This window comes from Microcaecilia unicolor, chromosome 11, assembly GCF_901765095.1.
Source record: "Microcaecilia unicolor chromosome 11, aMicUni1.1, whole genome shotgun sequence".
NCBI lineage: Eukaryota > Metazoa > Chordata > Amphibia > Gymnophiona > Siphonopidae > Microcaecilia > Microcaecilia unicolor.
The window spans coordinates 4,283,472-4,304,267 of NC_044041.1; the positions used below are offsets into that span (position 1 = coordinate 4,283,472).

The window sequence follows — 20,796 nt, forward strand, 5'->3', positions numbered from 1 at the left end:
AAAGCACACAAATAAAAATTTTTAATCAAAATGCTTCATACATACATTTTGGGGGCCTCTGTGTGTGTGTATATTTATAACTGAGAACCCACACAGATCTGGAAAGGACAAAGAGGGGAGGGAAAGGGAAGCAGAAGAACTACAGGGCAAGAACTGAAGTTGCAAGTTAGAAACCTCAAAGGCAGGCAACACAGGAAAATAGATTTCTGACTCAACTGACTTTTGTGCTGATAAGTAAAAATATGCCTTCAACGCAGCCTTATTTGGAAGAAATTAGAAGCTGCATACACAAAGGGCTACAAAATTTCCTCCAATTGCAGTGCTTCCCAACTCATCTGGGCCTGTTATAATATCAGTCTCTAGGAGGTCTAAGTGCTGAGAAGTCAGGCAGCAACTCTTCGGTGGATACCACTGCACATGTAGCTGTAGTTGCAGACTGACCCAGTTTCAAGAAGTTTCCTGTCAGAACACATCTTGGTTTACAGGTTAAAATCCACTTTTCTTTGTTCTGTACTTTTCCAGAAACTATTCAGGATGGTTCTTACAGAGAAGTCATTTGGCAATGGGACAAAGTAACTTTAATCAGTAAACTGAGTTGGAAATCACAGAAGACCAGTATCCAGGCAGCACAAATGTAATTTTCACGTTCTGACTTTTATGACTGTGAGAGCCATCTCTCTCTTGGATGCTTGAAGCAATAGTCTTAATAATGACTGGGCATAAGTTGAAGGCAGTTATCTGCAATAAGCAGAATGAGACGAAACCCTTTGATCCCATAACAGAAAAACACCATCTGTGAAAGTAGTCAGGAGTCGGCTTTGATCCAGGCATTTTATTTGTTCACAAAATGTTTATCACATTGGAAAGTGTTCAAGCACTAGGATTGTCTAAGACCATCAGAGCAATCTGTTCACTCAACGATGCTCCTAAGCAGCTGCATAAGCAAAGGCTAGTTCAAGCCAGATGATCAAATGGACAAAATCTCACGTTTTTGATAGTTCTCTGGTACTTGTCTTGATTTGTATGTCTGTCTGCTCTTATCTTGCAAAGCAAATGAACACTTGGGATCAGCTTAGTGGCTCAACCGTAGCACTACCCACTGCCACCATAGAAGATCTGGGTTGATGCCAGAGCAAAGAACTCTGCTCCCTGAGTTGTCTAGGGCTGTAGATGAGTTCACAGCTCCTGATGAAAAGGAAAACTTAGCACTGCTCAACGGAGACACCTAACAGCCAGCTGCTTAGCCCACCTAAACGGGAAGTTCTCTTAATACCTCCTAAATCCCCCTACTGGGAGTGAGATAGTCAAGATTTCAGATATTTTTTTTTGTTACATTTGTACCCCGTGCTTTTCCCACTCATGGCAGGCTCAATGCGGCAGGCAATGGAGGGTTAAGTGACTTGCCCAGAGTCACAAGGAGCTGCCTGTGCCGGGAATCGAACTCAGTTCCTCAGTTCCCCAGGACCAAAGTCCACCACCCTAACCACACGAGAACTATGACCCCAATGCTCTCAAGAAAGCAGCTGTCCATCCCCTAGCCAAGGGTTATCATCATAATCACCAGCCTAACCAGAGGACAGTGACATAAAAAGAGGTAGTTGCAAATAAAGGCTCAGGGTACCAGATCCCTGCTCCAGTTCCAATCCAGCTGAAAGAAAATAGAAATACTAAAGAATTGCTCTACTGGATCAGACTGATGGTTCATCTAGCCTAGTATCGTGCTTCCAACAGTGGCCAGGAATGGGAGGAAATTAATTTTAATGGGAAACATTAGTAATCTAATACAAATGTAAAATATGCAAAACAAATCTTCCACATAGAAAAAGGCTGACAAAATGCTGCAAGAACAATAACCTCTTCCTGGCCCTCCCTCCCATCTTTGCCTCCATGCCTGAGGTTAGTCTATATTGACTTAACAGAACTCCAACCTCCTGGGATTCCTCTGCCTGATCTTTTACCTGCAAGGATAAAAATCAGGAAAGTTCATAAGGAAATCATCCGTGCTGCCAGAAACATTTCTTAGCTTTATACAATATGCCTCTCATAATATTTATTCCAAGTTTATTAAATACTTAATATCCCGCACATCATATAAAATATCTGAGTGGCTAAATCAAGCACAGGGAATAAAAGCATGATTTACTAACAGCCAAAATTTGTGAACAGAAATTAACAGCTGCATCAATGCTGCTACTAAAATGTTTTCTTTCACCATTGATCGGTGATGGAACACAACAGTCCCTCAAGAGATTTCTTTGCCTCTTCCACAGCGTAGTGGGCTCTTTCTACTTCAATATCAATACCAATATTACTTATACACTGCCTATTCCTTTTTCAGTTCTTTGCAGGGTATAAAAACAAATGTCCAAGGCGAAAGTCTCCTCTACCCCCGCAGTCAGAATAGATCTGCTCAGCCGCCTGACCACCTCTACTTAATCATCAGACTCAGGGATACCTCTCCAGCAAAGCCTGTTTTCAAAGTCAATCAGTTTGTTCGGCAGCTCCTGAATAGCCAAGTTGTTATTGCAGTTCCCCGTTACCTCCTAGTTTTCCTTCAATCTCTCCTTGGTCTCCTGAAACCTCCTGCCCATAACGCTGCCATCTTTTCGCATTTCACTCGGACCACTGAGCTCTCCTTTAAATGGGCTAATTCATTTTTGAGTTCGGCAAAAGAGCAATTCTTTTTCACCTCACCTTTAAACCGTGCCAGCTGTCATTTGGTCTTCTGTCCTCCCTTTTTAATACGCTGAATATATTTGGCCTGGAATTCATTGTAAGAGAATGTGGTAAAGGCGGTTAGCTTAGTGGGGTTTTAAAAAAGGTTTGGACGGCTTCCTAAAGGAAAAGACCATAGACCATTATTTCTGGGATAAGCAGAATAAAATGTTTTGCAGTTTTTTGGGATCTTGCCAGGTATTTGTGACCTGGATTGGCCACTGTTGGAAACAGGATGCTGGGCTTGATGGACCTTTGGTCTGTCCCAGTACGGCAATACTTAAGTACCTATGTAAGTAGATAATTTCAGTGTGCCTAGTCCTGCTCCATGTTGCCTCCTGTTTCCCCCACATGGTGCAATTTCTTTACTTCCACCATATTGCTGATTGCCCCTTTGAACACGTGCATGCAGCTATACACCACAGCCAAGACAGGCTTTTAGACACTCCCAGATGTCGTCAAGGTGGCAGTGGTTACTGGTAGGCTGGAGCAAGCCATTCTTTCAACATGTCCAGCAGGTCCAACAACCTCCTTTCTCCTCCACCTTTGTCTTTCAAAAATATATTCTTCTGGGGGTCCATATTAAGCAGGACTTAACTGAATAGTGCCGCAGAATATCCAAGCAGATCTCCAGGGCATTATTTGGTTAGTACCAGGGCCATCTGGGAGTCTATTTGGAGAGGACCCAGAATATTCAATAAGGGGCCCCAGATAACTGGGCAAAGCACAGAGTATCAGCAGGATTTTGGGCACCACCAAATACAGTCCCAGTATCTGAATAGGGGTCATAAATGAACATCTGGATCCAAAAAATACACACACAGTGGTCTCCTTTTCAGAAAAAAAAAAGATAAACCAGACTGCCGCGGGATCATCCAAAAGTAACTCACACCAAGCTGTAGATCACGCTTACATCTATGAGAATCCGTGCAGAATTAGGATCGAGAAGAACTACTTCAGGAAACCAAAAAAACATTTTTTTTTAACCACCCTAAAGTATGCATTAATACCGTATTTTTCGGACTATAAGACGCACTTTTTTCCCCCCAAATTTGGGAGGAAAATGGGGAGTGCGTCTTATAGTCCGAAGGTAGAGTTTAGCAGGCCACCCGCCCTCCCTCCGAGCTCAGGATCGCCCTCCCTAGGGTTACCTCCCCTCCCCCCCCCGGCCCTGTCACGAATTGAATTCTCGGCGGCCATTTTGAATCTCGCCGAGACCGTCATCACAGGCAGCATACAGGAGGATGGAGAGCAGCGCGCTGGGCAGGAAAGAGGGGGCTCTTTCCTGCCCCGACGTCACTAGACCACCAGGGAAGATCGCGTGAGTAAGGGGGGAGGTCGTGACAGGGCCGGGGGGGAGGGGAGGTAACCCTAGGGAGGGCGATCCCCAACTCGGAGGGAGGGATTCGGACAAGACGCACTGGAGCACTTAGGTTTTAGAGGAGGGAAAAAGTGCGTCTTATAGTCCGAATTTTTTTTTTTCCTATTTCCCTCCTCTAAAACCTAGGTGCGTCTTATAGTCCGAAAAATACGGTATATGCTTTTTCTGCAATGGGATTATACAAACTCAATAATACTGCCTCTTTTTTTTTTTTTTTTTTTTAACTGGCAGTCTAGTGTTCCCAGGATAGTTTTGTTTGATTCTTATTGCAAAGTTGCCAAACTGCAAGAAAAGACTGATGCATATGGCACCTTATGGTCTAATGAAGATCACAGAACCTGGTGATGACTGCAGACTATTAATCAAGTTCAGAAACAGAAGCAAGAGCTCGCTTCATCAGCTCTCGCCACGAGCATGCTTAGCGCTTTAATACTCTCTAAGGGATGCCAAAGTGCTTCTGCACACTGATAGCACAGTAGCAGAATCCAGCTGATTATTCAGAGAAAAGATTTCAGTCCCTGACAAAGGGAAGCTTTGCACTCTGGTTTCTGCATAGTGGCAACTGACAAAAAGGCACACCTCCGTGCAGGAACTACACCAAATACGTAAACCTGCCTCCATTTCTTCCTGAATTACCTGTTTCTAACCTCATGTGACAGATGAATTGTGCGAAGGGGGTCAAGGATGTCTATCAGCAAAATAACAGAATGGGATTAAATATAGCATGTGAAAAAAGACACAGTGAGTTAGAGAATAGGCCAGCTTAGACCAGGGGTTACAACGAAATATGTTCCAATCCCCCACACCCCTCTAAACGCAAATGGAGTTAGTTATTGAAGCATGGAAACTTACATACAGTGAAACTTAGGGGGTGGGTCAGTTTGTGGCATGATGGAATAGTATACAAAACCCCCCACACTACCAATTGACCGAAACCTTACACTTGAAAGCCATGTGAAAAATACAACAAGGAAAATGTTCCATTCAATGTGGAAACTCATAAGTACATAAGTACATAAGTACATAAGTAGTGCCATACTGGGAAAGACCAAAGGTCCATCTAGCCCAGCATCCTGTCACCGACAGTGGCCAATCCAGGTCAAGGGCACCTGGCACGCTCCCCAAACGTAAAAACATTCCAGACAAGTTATACCTAAAAATGAGGAATTTTTCCAGTCCATTTAATAGCGGTCTATGGACTTGTCCTTTAGGAATCTATCTAACCCCTTTTTAAACTCCGTCAAGCTAACCGCCCGTACCACGTTCTCCGGCAATGAATTCCAGAGTCTAATTACACGTTGGGTGAAGAAAAATTTTCTCCGATTCGTTTTAAATTTACCACACTGTAGCTTCAACTCATGCCCTCTAGTCCTAGTATTTTTGGATAGCGTGAACAGTCGCTTCACATCCACCCGATCCATTCCACTCATTATTTTATACACTTCTATCATATCTCCCCTCAGCCGTCTCTTCTCCAAGCTGAAAAGCCCTAGCCTTCTCAGCCTCTCTTCATAGGAAAGTCGTCCCATCCCCACTATCATTTTCGTCGCCCTTCGCTGTACCTTTTCCAATTCTACTATATCTTTTTTGAGATACGGAGACCAGTACTGAACACAATACTCTTCCCTACTGTAATGCACTTTACGCTGGTTGTAAAGAACTCATCATCAAGAAGCTTCAAACAGCTCAAAATACGGCAGCCAGACTTATATTTGGTAAAACAAAATACGAAAGTGCCAAACCCTTAAGAGAGAAATTACATTGCCTTCCACTTAAAGAATGTATTACATTCAAGGTCTGCACCCTGGTTCACAAAATCATTTACGGAGATGCCCCGGTCTACATGTTAGACCTCATAGGTTAGGGTGGTGGACTTTGGTCCTGGGGAACTGAGGAACTGAGTTCAATTCCCGGCACAGGCAGCTCCTTGTGACTCTAGGCAAGTCACTTAACCCTCCATTGCCCCATGTAAGCCGCATTGAGCCTGCCATGAGTGGGAAAGCGCAGGGTACAAATGTAACAAAAATAAAATAGATACTAGTGGAGATTCTACATGGAATGTTGCTGCTATTGGAGATTCTACATGGAATGTTGCTACTATTGGAGATTCTACATGGAATGTTGCTACTATTGGAGATTCTACATGGAATGTTGCTATTCCACTAGCAACATTCCATGTAGAAGGCTGCGCAGGCTTCTGTTTCTGTGAGTCTGACGTCCTGCACGTATGTGCAGGACGTCAGACTCACAGAAGCAGAAGCCTGCATGGCCACATTGGTGATCTGCAAGGGCCGACTTCTACATGGGGGAGGAGTGGCCTAATGGTTAGGGTGGTGGACTTTGGTCCTGGGGAACTGAGGAACTGAGTTTGATTCCCACTTCAGGCACAGGCAGCTCCTTGTGACTCTGGGCAAGTCACTTAACCCTCCATTGCCCCATGTAAGCCGCATTGAGCCTGCCATGAGTGGGAAAGCGCAGGGTACAAATGTAACAAAAATAAAATAGATACTATTGGAGATTCTACATGGAATGTTGCTACTATTGGAGATTCTACATGGAATGTTGCTATTCCACTAGCAACATTCCATGTAGAAGGCTGCGCAGGCTTCTGTTTCTGTGAGTCTGACGTCCTGCACGTATGTGCAGGACGTCAGACTCACAGAAGCAGAAGCCTGCATGGCCACATTGGTGATCTGCAAGGGCCGACTTCTACATGGGGGAGGAGTGGCCTAATGGTTAGGGTGGTGGACTTTGGTCCTGGGGAACTGAGGAACTGAGTTTGATTCCCACTTCAGGCACAGGCAGCTCCTTGTGACTCTGGGCAAGTCACTTAACCCTCCATTGCCCCATGTAAGCCGCATTGAGCCTGCCATGAGTGGGAAAGCGCAGGGTACAAATGTAACAAAAATAAAATAGATACTATTGGAGATTCTACATGGAATGTTGCTACTATTGGAGATTCTACATGGAATGTTGCTATTCCACTAGCAACATTCCATGTAGAAGGCTGCGCAGGCTTCTGTTTCTGTGAGTCTGACGTCCTGCACATACGTGCAGGACGTCAGACTCACAGAAGCAGAAGCCTGCGCGGCCACATTGGTGATCTGCAAGGGCCGACTTCTACATGGAATGTTGCTATTCCACTAGCAACATTCCATGTGGAAGGCTGCGCAGGCTTCTGTTTCTGTGAGTCTGACGTCCTGCACGTGCAGGACGTCAGACTCACAGAAGCAGAAGCCTGCGCGGCCACATTGGTGATCTGCAAGGGCCGACTTCTACATGGAATGTTGCTATTCCACTAGCAACATTCCATGTGGAAGGCTGCGCAGGCTTCTGTTTCTGTGAGTCTGACGTCCTGCACATCAGACTCACAGAAGCAGAAGCCTGCGCTGCCACATTGGTGATCTGCAAGGGCTGACCGACTTCTACATGGAATGTTGCTAGTGGAATAGCAACATTCCATGTAGAATCTCCAATAGTAGCAACAGTGGAGGAGTGGCCTAGTGGTTAGGGTGGTGGACTTTGGTCCTGAGGAACTGAGTTGGATTCCCACTTCAGGCACAGGCAGCTCCTTGTGACTCTGGGCAAGTCACTTAACCCTCCATTGCCCTATGTAAGCCGCATTGAGCCTGCCATGAGTGGGAAAGCGCGGGGTACAAATGTAACAAAATAAATAAATAGACCTGCCACCCAGGAATACTAGATCAGCACGCACATTCCTGAACCTGCACCTTCCCAGCTGCAAAGGACTAAAATATAAACTAACACATGCATCTAGCTTTTCCTATGTGAGTACGCAGCTTTGGAATGCATTACCACTTAATGTGAAAAAGACGGGCGATTTAATCAACTTTCGGAAATTACCGAAGACGTACCTTTTCCACAAGGCATACCGCACCGACCCATTTTTTGAACTTTAACGTACTATATGAACTGAAATGCATTACCACTGTATCTATTAGTCCAAATCTGATCTCTCTTTACCTGTTTGCTTAATTCTACTCTGTTACTTATGTTCTTTATGTAATACCTGTATCTTTCACTCTGGAATGGCGAGTGCCATGACGGATCAATGTAAGCAACACTGAGGCTGCAAATAGGTGGGAAAATGTGGGATACAAATGCAATAAATAAATAAAAGCTACCCCATGCTCCCCCAAAACCTTCTCCCCTGCAACTGCCCCAACACCACCCCAAAAACTACCCTTCCCCCTGCTAACTGCCTCACTCCAAAAATAACTCCAATCCTGCAAGAACCTTCCTTGCAACTGCCCAACCACCAACTACAAGTACCTCATCACCCAACAAATTGCCCCCACTCTCCAAATCCTACCCTGCAAATGCCCCCTCCCCCACAAGAACAAAGAATCCCTGGTGGTCCTGTGGACCCCTTCTCGAGGTGCAACCCCCCCCCCCCCCCCCATGCCATACCTTAAAATATTGGGAGGCAGGAGGGCAGGAGCAACACTTCCTCCCTCCTACCTCTGGCCTTGCCCTTCACAAAATGGGAGCACCCAGCCCCTGCAAGGTGCATCTTGGGATGCACTGGGAGAGGCTAAGCACCATATAAGGAGTAGCCTAATGGTTAGTGAAGCAAGCTTTAAACCTGACAACCTGGGTTTAATTCCCACAGCAGCTCCTTGTGACCTTGGGCAAGTCACTTAATCATACATTGCCCCAAGTACAAAAACATAGATTGTGAGCATATAATGTGTAAAGTGCTGCATTTACATGCATGCATACTGCCTACTTGACAAATGCCCCAACTACATGATGAAAAACCTACCAGACTAGTTCATTGAGTACCTCACCAAACACATCACATACACATTTGGAAGAGGTCAATTTCCAACAAACAAAGGCAACATAGTACTTACACCTATCCCCAAAAACACTACTAGCAAGATCAGCGATATCGCAAATTACAGACCAGTAGCCTCAACACCAGTACTGACCAAAACAACGTAAGGTCTAGTAAAATGGCAACTAAATCCCAATCAGGTTTCAAACCACAAAAGAGCACTGAATCTACTACTATAAATCATTTCTATAGCGCTACCAGTCATAAGCAGTGCTTCACAATTGAACGGTCATAACTACCCTGATTTTCAAGAAACAGAAATACAAAAGAGCAACCCCACTGCTTGAAACACTGCATTGGCAACCAGTCAAGGCAAGAATATTTTTCAAAGCGAGCACCCTAATTTTCAAGATACTATTCGGAATGGCACCCAAATATATGCTTAACACAACTGAACTGAACTGAAAATACCAAAAACACAGGTCAGAAGACTTGAACGGACATGGAAAAAAAGACGAACAGACACTCAATGAATGGAAACAACAACAAAGAAAATGCAAATACACAATAAGGCAAACCAAAAGAGCATACTATAGAACCAAAGTAGGACCTGACTACAAAGACGCACACAAACTATACCAACTCGTAAATAAACTAATAGACACTACACCAATTACAACAACCAGTACAGACATCCCAACGGCAGATGACCTTGCTAAGTACTTCAACGAGAAAATCATAAAATTACGGTCCACGTTACCACTTAACACCACTGACCACGAAAAATTTATGGACTGCATGGATCCAACCCCCAGTGAATACCCAGCGGACCGAATTTGGAACAGCTTCGATCTATTAACCAAAAACACCATTTCTCAAGCAATCAACAAATTTTCTAAAACCCACTCCAAACTGGACACCAGCTATCTAGTAAGGTCCGCCCCCAAACGCTTTATAACAGAAATCACGACACACCTGAATTACATGCTACAACATGGACTCTTCCCCAAAGACAAAGGAAACGTATTACTCACACCGATACCCAAAGACCTAAAGAAAAAATTAAACGACACAGCAAACTATCGACCAGTGGCATCCATCCCCCTGATTGTCAAAATAATGGAAAGTATGGTAACACAACAACTCACCAACTACCTAAACAAATTCACAATACTACACGAATCACAGTCAGGATTCAGATCCAACCATAGTACTGAAACAGTGATAACCACCCTCATAACCAAATTCAAACAACTAATAGCAACCGGACACAATGTGTTGCTCCTTCAATTCGACATGTCCAGCGCGTTTGTCATGGTCAGCCACCAAATACTCTCGAACATCCTAGACTACTTCGGGATTGGAGGAAACGTATTAAAGTGGTTCCAAGGATTCCTAGAAGCTAGAACCTACCAAGTGATCTCAAAATCAAAAACGTCAACACCATGGACACCAGAATGTGGAGTTCCACAAGGATCACCGTTGTCACCAACCTTATTCAACCTAATGATGACACCTCTAGCTAAATCGCTATCCAACCAAGGTCTCAACCCGTACATTTATGCAGATGATGTCACGATATACATCCCGTTCAAGCATGACCTAACCGAAATTACAAAAGAAATCCAACATAGCCTCCAAATAATGAATTCATGGGCGGATGCATTCCAATTGAAACTAAACGCAGAAAAGACACAATGTCTCATCTTATCCTCACAATACAACTCAAATAAAAATAATACTATAAACACTCCAGCCTATACTCTCCCGGTCTCTGATAGTTTGAAAATTTTGGGAGTTATGATTGACCGAAATCTCACACTAAAAGACCATGTGAAAAATACAACAAAGAAAATGTTCTACACAATGTGGAAACTTAAAAGAATCAAAACTTACTTCCCAAGGGAAACATTCCGCAGCCTAGTACAAGCAATGGTGCTAAGTCACCTAGACTACTGTAATGCAATTTACGCAGGTTGCAAAGATCAAGTCATTAAGAAGCTTCAAACAGCTCAAAACACAGCAGCCACACTCATATTTGGGAAAGCAAAATACGAAAGCGCCAAACCCTTAAGAGAAAAACTACACTGGCTTCCATTAAAAGAACGAATTGCATTCAAAGTTTGCACCATGGTCCACAAAATTATACAAGGGGAAGCTCCAGCCTACATGACAGACCTTATAGACCTACCTGCTAGGTACGCAAAAAAATCAGTACGCACATTCCTCAACCTACATTACCCTAACTGCAAAGGATTAAAATACAAGTCCACATACGCAACCGTTTTTCCTACATTTGCACACAACTATGGAACGCACTTCCAAAGACCATAACAACAACGCAAGATTTAACTATCTTCCGAAGACTATTGAAAACTGACTTATTCAAGAAGGCATACCACAAACAACCGTCCTAATTACTAAACAACTAAGACTGAAGAATAAGACTGGATTGACCTTAATCACACGATCGAATAACCTCATTGCTTTTAATAAACAAACAACTTTTAATAAACAAACAATCCCACTATTAACCTAATATCGATTACTATGTAACCACACAATGCTGACTAACCTCACTGCCAAACACTATCACTTCTACCCTAATGTCGATACCTGAGCAACAACTTAATGTTGACACCTACGCAAAATCGCAATGTATCCTTATACCATGTATGTACGCACTGACTGTAAAACCATGTGCAACTCTGTAGACTGGAAATGGCAATCGCCACTACGGCAAATGTAAGCCACATTGAGCCTGCAAATAGGTGGGAAAATGTGGGATACAAATGCTACAAATAAATAAATAAATAAAACTATCCTCAAGAAATGCCAGCTCAGAAAACTATCTACTCCAACATCTACCCAAGTGCAAAAACTGTTTTGTAGATGAACTATCTACACATCAGGATTTAGCTACCTCGACATCAAAAACCATAAGATGCATCACAAATCTCCTCCAATTCAGAAAAGAAATGAAACCCTAACTCTTCAAAAACAATTCTACGGCTAATCACAAAGATATCATCGCCTTCCTTTCAAATCTACCTCTTCAAAAACTATATGAATAAATACCATCAAAACTCTACAACTGAACACAATAGCTACCACTACCTTTTCCACTTCAAACCTCTCTCTTCAAAAATTCTATGAATAACCACATGAACTATAGATGCCTTCTCCACATTGCACAACACTATTGGAACTCTACCAAAATGTAAATTGTAAGCCACGTTGAACAGAGGGATACAAGGGATACAAGTTAGTGGCAATAGTCCAACTGCTAACCAGATCCTAACCTTATCTAGACAGCTATCCTGTTAGCAGTCTACTATCTGGCTAGCAGCAATATCCATAACCAGTGATATTCAGCGGAAGCTGCTATCCAGATCTGGATTTAGTTTAGTGGCTGTCACAGATTTAATATCAGGGAGGACAGGGTTTTGTTTTGTTTTTTAGTTAAATTGAAGTTTACAGTTGTCTTTAAATGTTTTGTAGAAAACCAAATTTAACTCAAAGACATCTTAAAGAGTGGTCACTCCCAGATCTCATTCTTCTTTTGTATATATAGGTACTTCACTCCCTATATTGTTAATGTTCCCTTAGCTTTTTGCAGCCAAATGCATGACCATTTGTTTTTCTCTTTTCTCAGCATTCCATCTTAGATGCTAAATTCTAAAAACTCTTCAGGCTTTACTAGATCCCTTCCCATGTTATCCATACCTTCCAGGCTGTCTAGCCTGGTATCATCCACAGAGGCAGACCTTTCCCTGAAACTTATTCTGCAATCTCACTTACAAAAATGTTAAAGAAATAGATCGAGTAACACCTGAAGCAAACCACAACATCCCTATCCTCAGAGTATATTTATTTACAACCACCCGTTGTCACCAACCGCTCAACCAGTTTCTAATTGAATCACTCTTAGGTCTCTACCAAAGGGCGCTCAGTCTGTTTTTAACTGTGTCAAGGGATTTGCTGAAATCTAAGTAAATGACATCTAGTGCTCTCTCCTAATCCAACTCTGATCACAAAAAGAAATTGATCAGATTCATGTAAGACCTAACTCTAAGTAAAACTATGCTGCTCCAAATACTATAATCTATTGGATTCCAGAACCTGTACTATCCTCTGTTTTAGCAGTTTCCATTAACAAACAAACAAAAAAAGGGAAAAATAAAGTAATTCCTTTTTACTGAACCAACTTAAGATTTTTTGACTAGCTTTCAGAAGCTATAGAGGCGTATTTTCAAAACACTTAGACTTACGAAGTTCCGTAGTAACCAATGGAGTTTTGTAAGTCTAAGTGCTTTGAAAATGAGCTCCAAAGTCTCCTTCCTCCGGTCAGGACACTTATTTGTTTTCTCTTATGACTGTATTTCATATCTTCTATCTTGGATAAAACAATACTTTTTATTGGACTAAATATTCTTAGCTCGCTTTCGGAAGCCAAGCCTCCCTCCTCAGGTAAGTATACTTTATCCATTAATTTACTCACCACAGAGGTCAGACTAACTAGTCTGTACTTCCCAACCTCCTTACTGCCACTTTCGTGAAGAGGAACCACATCAGCCCATCTCCAGTTCTCCAAGACCAATCCCAGCTGTACAGGAGTGACCTCCAGACAGCGGAGCCACCAGAAATTCCCTGTTCCTTCAATACTATCGAATGTATTCTACCTGGCACCACTGCTTGTATACTTTTAGCTAGCTTCTCATGATAAATGTCTACTTCATTTCCATTACTATTTGTGTCCTACTCACAAGCCCTTTATCTGTGAATACAGAACAGAAATATTTGTTAAGCAATTCTGCTTTACCCTCAGACTCTACGTATATCTCACCACCATCCCCTGAAGTCTGACACTGCCACTCACTGACATATCTAAGTATTTAAAAAAAAAATAATCTTGTCTCTCCATGTTATTTTATTGACTATTTTGTTTTCCATTTGCATGTTTGCTTTCCTGACTACTTTACCAGTTTCTCATCTTCCTCTTTCTACACCTTTTATAGTTTATGATGGTTAATCATTCCTTTTCTGCTACTTTTTCCCCCCAATACCACCAGCATCCTTCCCCTTACTGTAAATTTCCTAACAAAAAAAAAAGGAAGAGTTCACAACCCTTAAAATATTTTTTTTTAGTTTTGCCCCCCCCCCCCCCATTCGGAAGCACCAGGTCTGGTATTGCCCCCTCACACATGGGTTCCATTACCAGAACATGTCTCCCTGTAGAGTATGCAGGATCTCCCTACTTCGATGACACTGCAGCCAGATGACCCAATCAACATCCAAAAAATGAAAATCAGTAGTACTTCCCATTTCATAGCAATCTTGTGAATGTCTTCAATTTGAGTCTATTTCTTCAGCAGGCATAAACAGATTTTCCGTTCTCTTTCCAGATTATCCTGCAGTACCTCCTCCTAACTTTATAAGCCCCACAGTTCTGTTGCTTTAATACATTTTCTACATATTAGTACCATTTCTCCTGCTGTTCTTTCTTTCTTGCCCTTCCTGAATTAATTGTAACCCAGTATAACTATATCCCAGTCATAGTTTCCATGTACCACATCTCCATGATCACCCCTAAATCCAAAACGTCATCCTCTTCTATTACAGCCTCTAGATCCCAAACTTTACCATACTACAATCAATAGTGTATACAAATGTTATTTTCTGTACTTACCTGGGCTTTGTTCACCTATCACCACTGATCCTAGTTCAAAGCTCTCTTCAAGTGTCTATCCAGCCTGCTGTGGAAGACACTTCACCCCTTCTTTGACAGATAGATGCCACCACTGCTCAACAGTCCTTGGAAAACCATCTCATGATCCAAAAAGCCAAAACATTCTAGTTAACATCATCCACAGTGTCATACATTCATCTCCAGAATGCAAGCTTCTGTCTCAACCTTTACAGGAAAAACTGAAAAACACCACCTGCACACCTATCTGCTTCATCCTCTCTTACAGCGCCCAGTCAGTAGGCTTGACGAGTCTTGGTAAGCTCTACGGAATGTCATGGCATCAGGCAGACAGCATGTGTCCTGGGACATCATGTCTGGTCAGCAGATGGACACCTGTGTACCCCTCGGAAGGGAGTCTCTAACCACCACTACCCTTTGATTCTTAGTGGTTTCCAGTTCTGCAATGGGGTGGTGGAGGGAAGGGTTCAGCTCTGACTCCTCTAGTTTTGGGATGCTTCACCATTACAGGTCCTCAGAGGTAGAACATGTGGAGACGGGATGTCAATTCTGAAAGTTCTGGTGAGTGGGTCCAGTTATCTTTTTTTTTTTTAGTTTCATCTGCCCCTCTGCTGGAGATCTTAAGACACCTCAAGGTACCTCACTGTCACAGATATTTCTCAGTCACACACCTCCTCTCTCAGTTTCTCCTCCCGAGGTAGTCAATTTGCAGGCATCTTGTATACTGAAACAGTCCCTTCCCTGGAACAGGCTGTCCGCCAGTGAAGGCAAAAGTGGTAACAAGGACAGCAGATTTGACAAATGCAATGCTTCCCTGCCAACTTTGGTACCTGTTGGGAGAAAATACCTACCAAAGTCCCCATGTGAAACTTACACTTTGTTTCACTTGCCTGCTTGCTTAGCAGTTATTAGAGCACGCAGCAGTTTAACTTATCCCTTTAATTTAATGTGGACATTTATAGTCCTCTCAACCAGTAAATTATAGACAGACAGATTACAACATAAAAATAAAAACACATTTAAATTACAATAAGTTCTGGACAGATTACAACAGCATAAACCAAAAACCATTGAACATGGCAAAGACTGAGCTCCTTATCTTTCCACCCAAACCCTCTTCTCCTCTTCCCCTACTTTCCGTCTCTGTTGACAACGCCCTCATCCTCCCCGTCTCTTCAGCACGCAATCTCGGAGTCATTTTCGACTCCTCCCTCTCCTTCTCTGCCCATATCCAGCAGACAGCTAAGACCGGTCGCTTCTTCCTCTATAATATTAGCAAAATTCGCCCATTCCTCTCTGAACAGACCACCCGAACCCTCGTCCACTCGCTCGTTACCTCTCGTCTTGACTATTGCAACCTTCTCCTCGCTGGCCTCCCGCTTAGCCACCTATCCCCCCTTCAATCTGTCCAAAATTCCGCCGCACGTCTTATCTACCGCGTGAACCGATACTCTCATATCACCCCTCTCCTCAAGTCGCTTCACTGGCTCCCGATCCGCTACCGTATACAGTTCAAGCTTCTCCTATTGACCTTCAAGTGCACTCAATCTGCTGCCCCCCATTACCTCTCCACCCTCCTCTCCCCGTATGTTCCCACCCGTAACCTCCGGTCTCAGGACAAATCACTCCTATCTGTACCCTTCTCCACCACCGCTAACTCCAGACTCCGCCCCTTCTGCCTCGCAGCACCTTATGCCTGGAACAGACTTCCTGAGACCATACGCCATGCGCCCTCCCTGCCCATTTTCAAGTCCTTACTCAAAGCCCATCTCTTCTCCCTTGCTTTTGGCGCCTAACTACCTTCCCCATTCATGATACCTACACTGACTACATAGTTTGTAACCTTTAGATTGTAAGCTCTCTTGAGCAGGGACTGTCCCTCCCCGTGTTTAAACTTGTACAGCGCTGCGTAACCCTGGCAGCGCTATAGAAATGCTAAGTAGTAGTAGTAGCATTTCACAGAGCTTGACAAACCAAGCTAGCCATCAACCCCTAACCCCGGACAATATTTCCAAAACATAAGTACATAACTATTGTCACACTGGGACAGACCAAAGGTCCATCAAGACAAGTATCCTGTTTCCAACAGGGGCTAATCCAGGTTACAAGTACCTGGCAAGGTCCCAAAACGGTACAATGCATTTTATGTTGCTTATCCTAAAATTAAGCAGTGGATTTTCCCCAAGTCCATTTTAATAATGGCTTACGGACTCTTCTTTTAGGAAGCTATCCAAACCTTTTTTAAACTCCGTTTCCTCAGAGGTGGGCCACAGTAGAAAGGGGCCGGGACAAGTGGCAGGGCAGCCTCTGGGAATCATTGCCACTGCCTCTGAAAAAATGAGAAAAAAAGGTAAATTGGTGGAAAAGAGTTGGGGAAATAAGGGCGGGAGGCGATGCCGCCTCAGGTGGCCTAATGGTAGGGCCGCCTCTGAAGCCAAATATTGACCTAATCCCTTTCTTCTTCCCTGTGCCTCATTACAAAAGGAACACTAAGGCCTTGATGCTCAGAAGCAAACGTGGGCGCTGGAGACCATTAGCATCGGAATAGTGTCCACGTTTGGTGGCACAGCATGCTCAGAGGCCCCCACCACGGGGAATAACGAATGCGTCAACTGATAGCACAAACAGCATTCAAATGACGTTAAAATGAGATCATTCCCTATCCCCCCCATGCTCAGAAAACAGAGCAGTAAACTAGGGTGACCTTACCGTGGGAAACCCTACACCAGCTCCGAGCTGCCATTAGGGTTTCTAAGGAAGCCTGGTGTTGAGCCCCAGCATCAAGGAGGGTGCACTGGAGGACTGCAGCCCAGTAGAACCAGTGGGATGTATATTTCATTCCGGAGTATTGAGCACAGCCAGAGAAAGCCAGCACCACAGCACCGCAGCGCAGCCAAAGCCAAATCTACCACACCTCAGCCTTGAAAGGTAACACTGTCTGCTCTGGGGTTGTTGGGTAGGGTTGAGAATCAATCCAAAGCTTTCTCGCTGCAGCTCAATTGGGCACTTCTTCCTCCTTCCCTCCTCCCCCCTCTGGCGTTCTGGGCATGCACAAGAGCTGTGTTTAACATACAACATTTGCGCGCATGCGACAGACACTATCCTCCCGCCAAACTCCTTAATGCTCAACACTATGAGCGCGTCTAAATTTGCATCTCATTAGCGTTGAGCATGAGGAAGTTCCTTCACCGCACTAATCCGGCTGTTCGGAACACCTCTGGGGTTTTGAGCATCTGCACCTGGGATGGGAGCTGGGGTAGGAAGGAGGGAACAAATATGTCAGTGTAGTGCTATGACTTCAAAGCAGTTTTGTCTTCACCTCTGAACTTCTAAGATTAACAGCTAGAGAAAACAAAAACCCCTACAGCAAAAAAATAAAAATAAAAAAATAATAAAAAAAGGCTTGCCTATAACAGAAAAATACCCTTCTGTAAAAAGTTTCAAAAATAAGAAACATAGTCCCCTTCTTTTAAAATCTCAGAGCACTTGTAAAAGCCAGAAAATTGCCACTAATAGAAATGGAAGTGAAGTAGACCTGAAAAACAATTTTCTGGAGCCAGTAAAAAGTGAAAGGAGTTAAAGGAGTAGAATCAAAGGAACTTAAGAAAATCCTGGCAGCCTCATTGTCTGACCTTTTCAACACTAGAGGTGGTTCTAAAGGACTGGGAACAGGCAGCTGTGGTTCTTTCTTCAAAGTGGAAGCAAAAAGACTAGGAACCGCAACCTTGGTGTAATGGAATCACTCCTGAATTCAGTGTGTCCAGGACAACATGGACAAATCTAAACAGTTTGTGCTGGATATGGTGCACTTCGTTTTCATTAAGGTTTTGACATGGTACCACTTAGACAACTTATAAACTAACTGAGACCCCTAAGAACGGACCCTAAAATCACTGACTGGGTTAGAAACATTTCACTTCTACCCTTCATCGCCTCCCACCCAATCAAAGCTCACTAAGGAAAGAGGTGGCACTGGCATTGCTCAATTCAGTTCTTTTCAAACACTTCCATAAACCAATATTGGAAAAGATTTGTCTTTTTGAAGATTTCAGTACCTGCAAAAGGGGCGCCAGCCTGAAAGGTGTGGAAAATAAAAGAAGGATCATACGAGTGTGATGCAGAATGATAAGTGAAGTTCTTCTGTACACAAAAAGAGATCCAGAGGTTATCACATCTGATGAGTCCACGGCACAAGTCAAAAGAATACTTGGGTGCAGTGGGAGAGAGAGAGGAATAGCCAGCAGGGAAAGAAGATAAGACCTATGTAATTTGGAATAATGTGTACAGTTCTGGAGAGCATACCTTCATCAAGAGAATGGAGACAGAACGGAGTGCCCAGCTTTTAAATGGTCAGTGGTCATCGTCACAGAATCCACCTAAAAATGCACTTAAAACTTAACTGTGTGTACATCCATATTCTGTCTACAGCAGAGGTAAATCCCAATTTACGCTACTCCTGTAAATATCACTGAACCCATCTTTAAGCGTCCCTTCTCCTCTCCCCAACATCTTCATTAGCAAATTTTTAGCAGGAAGCTTCACTCCTACCCACACTCTCCCAGGAGAGGAGAGTTTGCTAAGAATGCCACCTGCCACCCATTCAATTGCATGTACTAGTCAGTAAAGACATCCTGCTCAGCTCTGTGTAGCACTGCTTACAGCCCTTCTCTGTTCTCTTCTAGATTTTTCTAGAGCATTATGACACTTGTTTCTCTTTACCTCCTGTCAGTTCCATGGTTAACTTTTCATTCTCTATCATCTTCTTCTTTTCTTCCAACTCAGCTATCAAGTTTTCCTTCAGCTCAATTTTCTTATCTTCAAACTCCTTCACTGCTGCCTTCTTCTCTTTGATATAATTCCTTTCAACCTGCTCAGTCTAGCTCAAGCACACAAAGAGAGAAAGCTAATCAACAAACTCAGTCAGGAGAACCACCAAATCGTGATAAGTAGCCAATAAATTTTCCCTTCTGCATCCTAAACATGGCTTGAAAACTCAAGCGTGAATGATTTGTTGATCTTTGTTTCTATAATAATGTTTTGCCCTCTGGGAGAGAGCTAAAGCTGTGTTTATTACACACACCGTCTCTCACTGGTACATGCTCCTGGAACCTATGCCAAATATTCAAAAGGTTTTGTTAGGTTTTCTGTTACATGAACTACAATTTTTAGGCCTGCTTGTAAAACGAACAATAATCAAGCAGAAGCATCACAAGTAGGCCAGCGTTCAACTCCTGGGTAAGAACTCCGATCTCTGGGCCAGCTGGAATGCTTTGGAGAAGTATTCACAGATCCCAGGGACAGGGAGTCTAGCCTAGTGATCAGACTCGGGTTTCATGTTAATGCATTGCGGAGGATATGTGGTTCCCAGATCATCGTGCACTGGCTCGATTCAATGAGTTGGGAAGAGAGAAAAGCTGGTCTACTGTGGTGGCCCCTACCAGCCAGCACTTAAGAGTGTAATATGGAGGTATGTCCCCCCTCCCCAAGATTCTCAATGCTGATCAAGGTTCCCAGAACCACCTAGGTGTGCCTTCTAATACCCTTCCTTTCCAAAGATACAGAGATAAAAGGAAAAAGGCAAAACAAAAAAATTAAAAAAAAGACAGAACTCCTAATGGGTAGAGTGTTGAAATTTGGAATCATGTTGTTAGCAAGGTAGTGGTTAAGATCACAGAGCTAAAGACCAGGTGCCATTTCTTCATCATTCACTGGGTGACTTATGTGCTTAACTTCAGAGTTAACATTATAGCTGAAAAGTTGGGCTGGACAACAGTTACATTTCAAACAGGAGAACATAAGTACAGGAAGACAGAAGGGCATTCCAGCTGCGGGACTTAATTGGAAAGCAGATTTTCAGAACTATCTGGTAAACTTCATCCGCTTAAGTTTAAGACCACATATTCAGAGGTCTAACGTACCAGATGTGTTCACTGAAAGCCTGCTTAGAGATATCTGGTCATTTTGATCTGCTCAATAATGGACTCTTTATAGTTAATTTTCAGCCTTGGCCAAAGACTTAATTCAGGCATCCAAATTTTCAACCAAACATAGACACCTCCATTTTCTACTGAAAACTGGCCCAGATCTAGACAGCCAAAAATTTGGCCATCTAGAGTTAAACAGCTTAGTCATGACTAAAAAAAAAGAGGCCTCTAATTACCTCTATAGCCGTTATGTTCGTTGTCTGACCTG

The 20,796-nt window shown here is 43.3% G+C and overlaps 1 protein-coding gene across 5 annotated transcripts in view; it reads right to left on the bottom strand.

Moving 5' to 3' along the window:
* The window catches only part of SUDS3 (SDS3 homolog, SIN3A corepressor complex component), a 147,988-nt gene that overhangs the window by 94,364 nt on the left and 32,828 nt on the right, over positions 1–20,796 (bottom strand). For all 5 annotated transcript variants that reach the window (XM_030218937.1, XM_030218936.1, XM_030218935.1 and 2 more), the window contains exon 6: positions 19,324–19,480. In XM_030218937.1, coding sequence (XP_030074797.1) covers positions 19,324–19,480 — 157 coding nt within the window. The remainder of the gene's footprint in view (positions 1–19,323; positions 19,481–20,796) is intronic.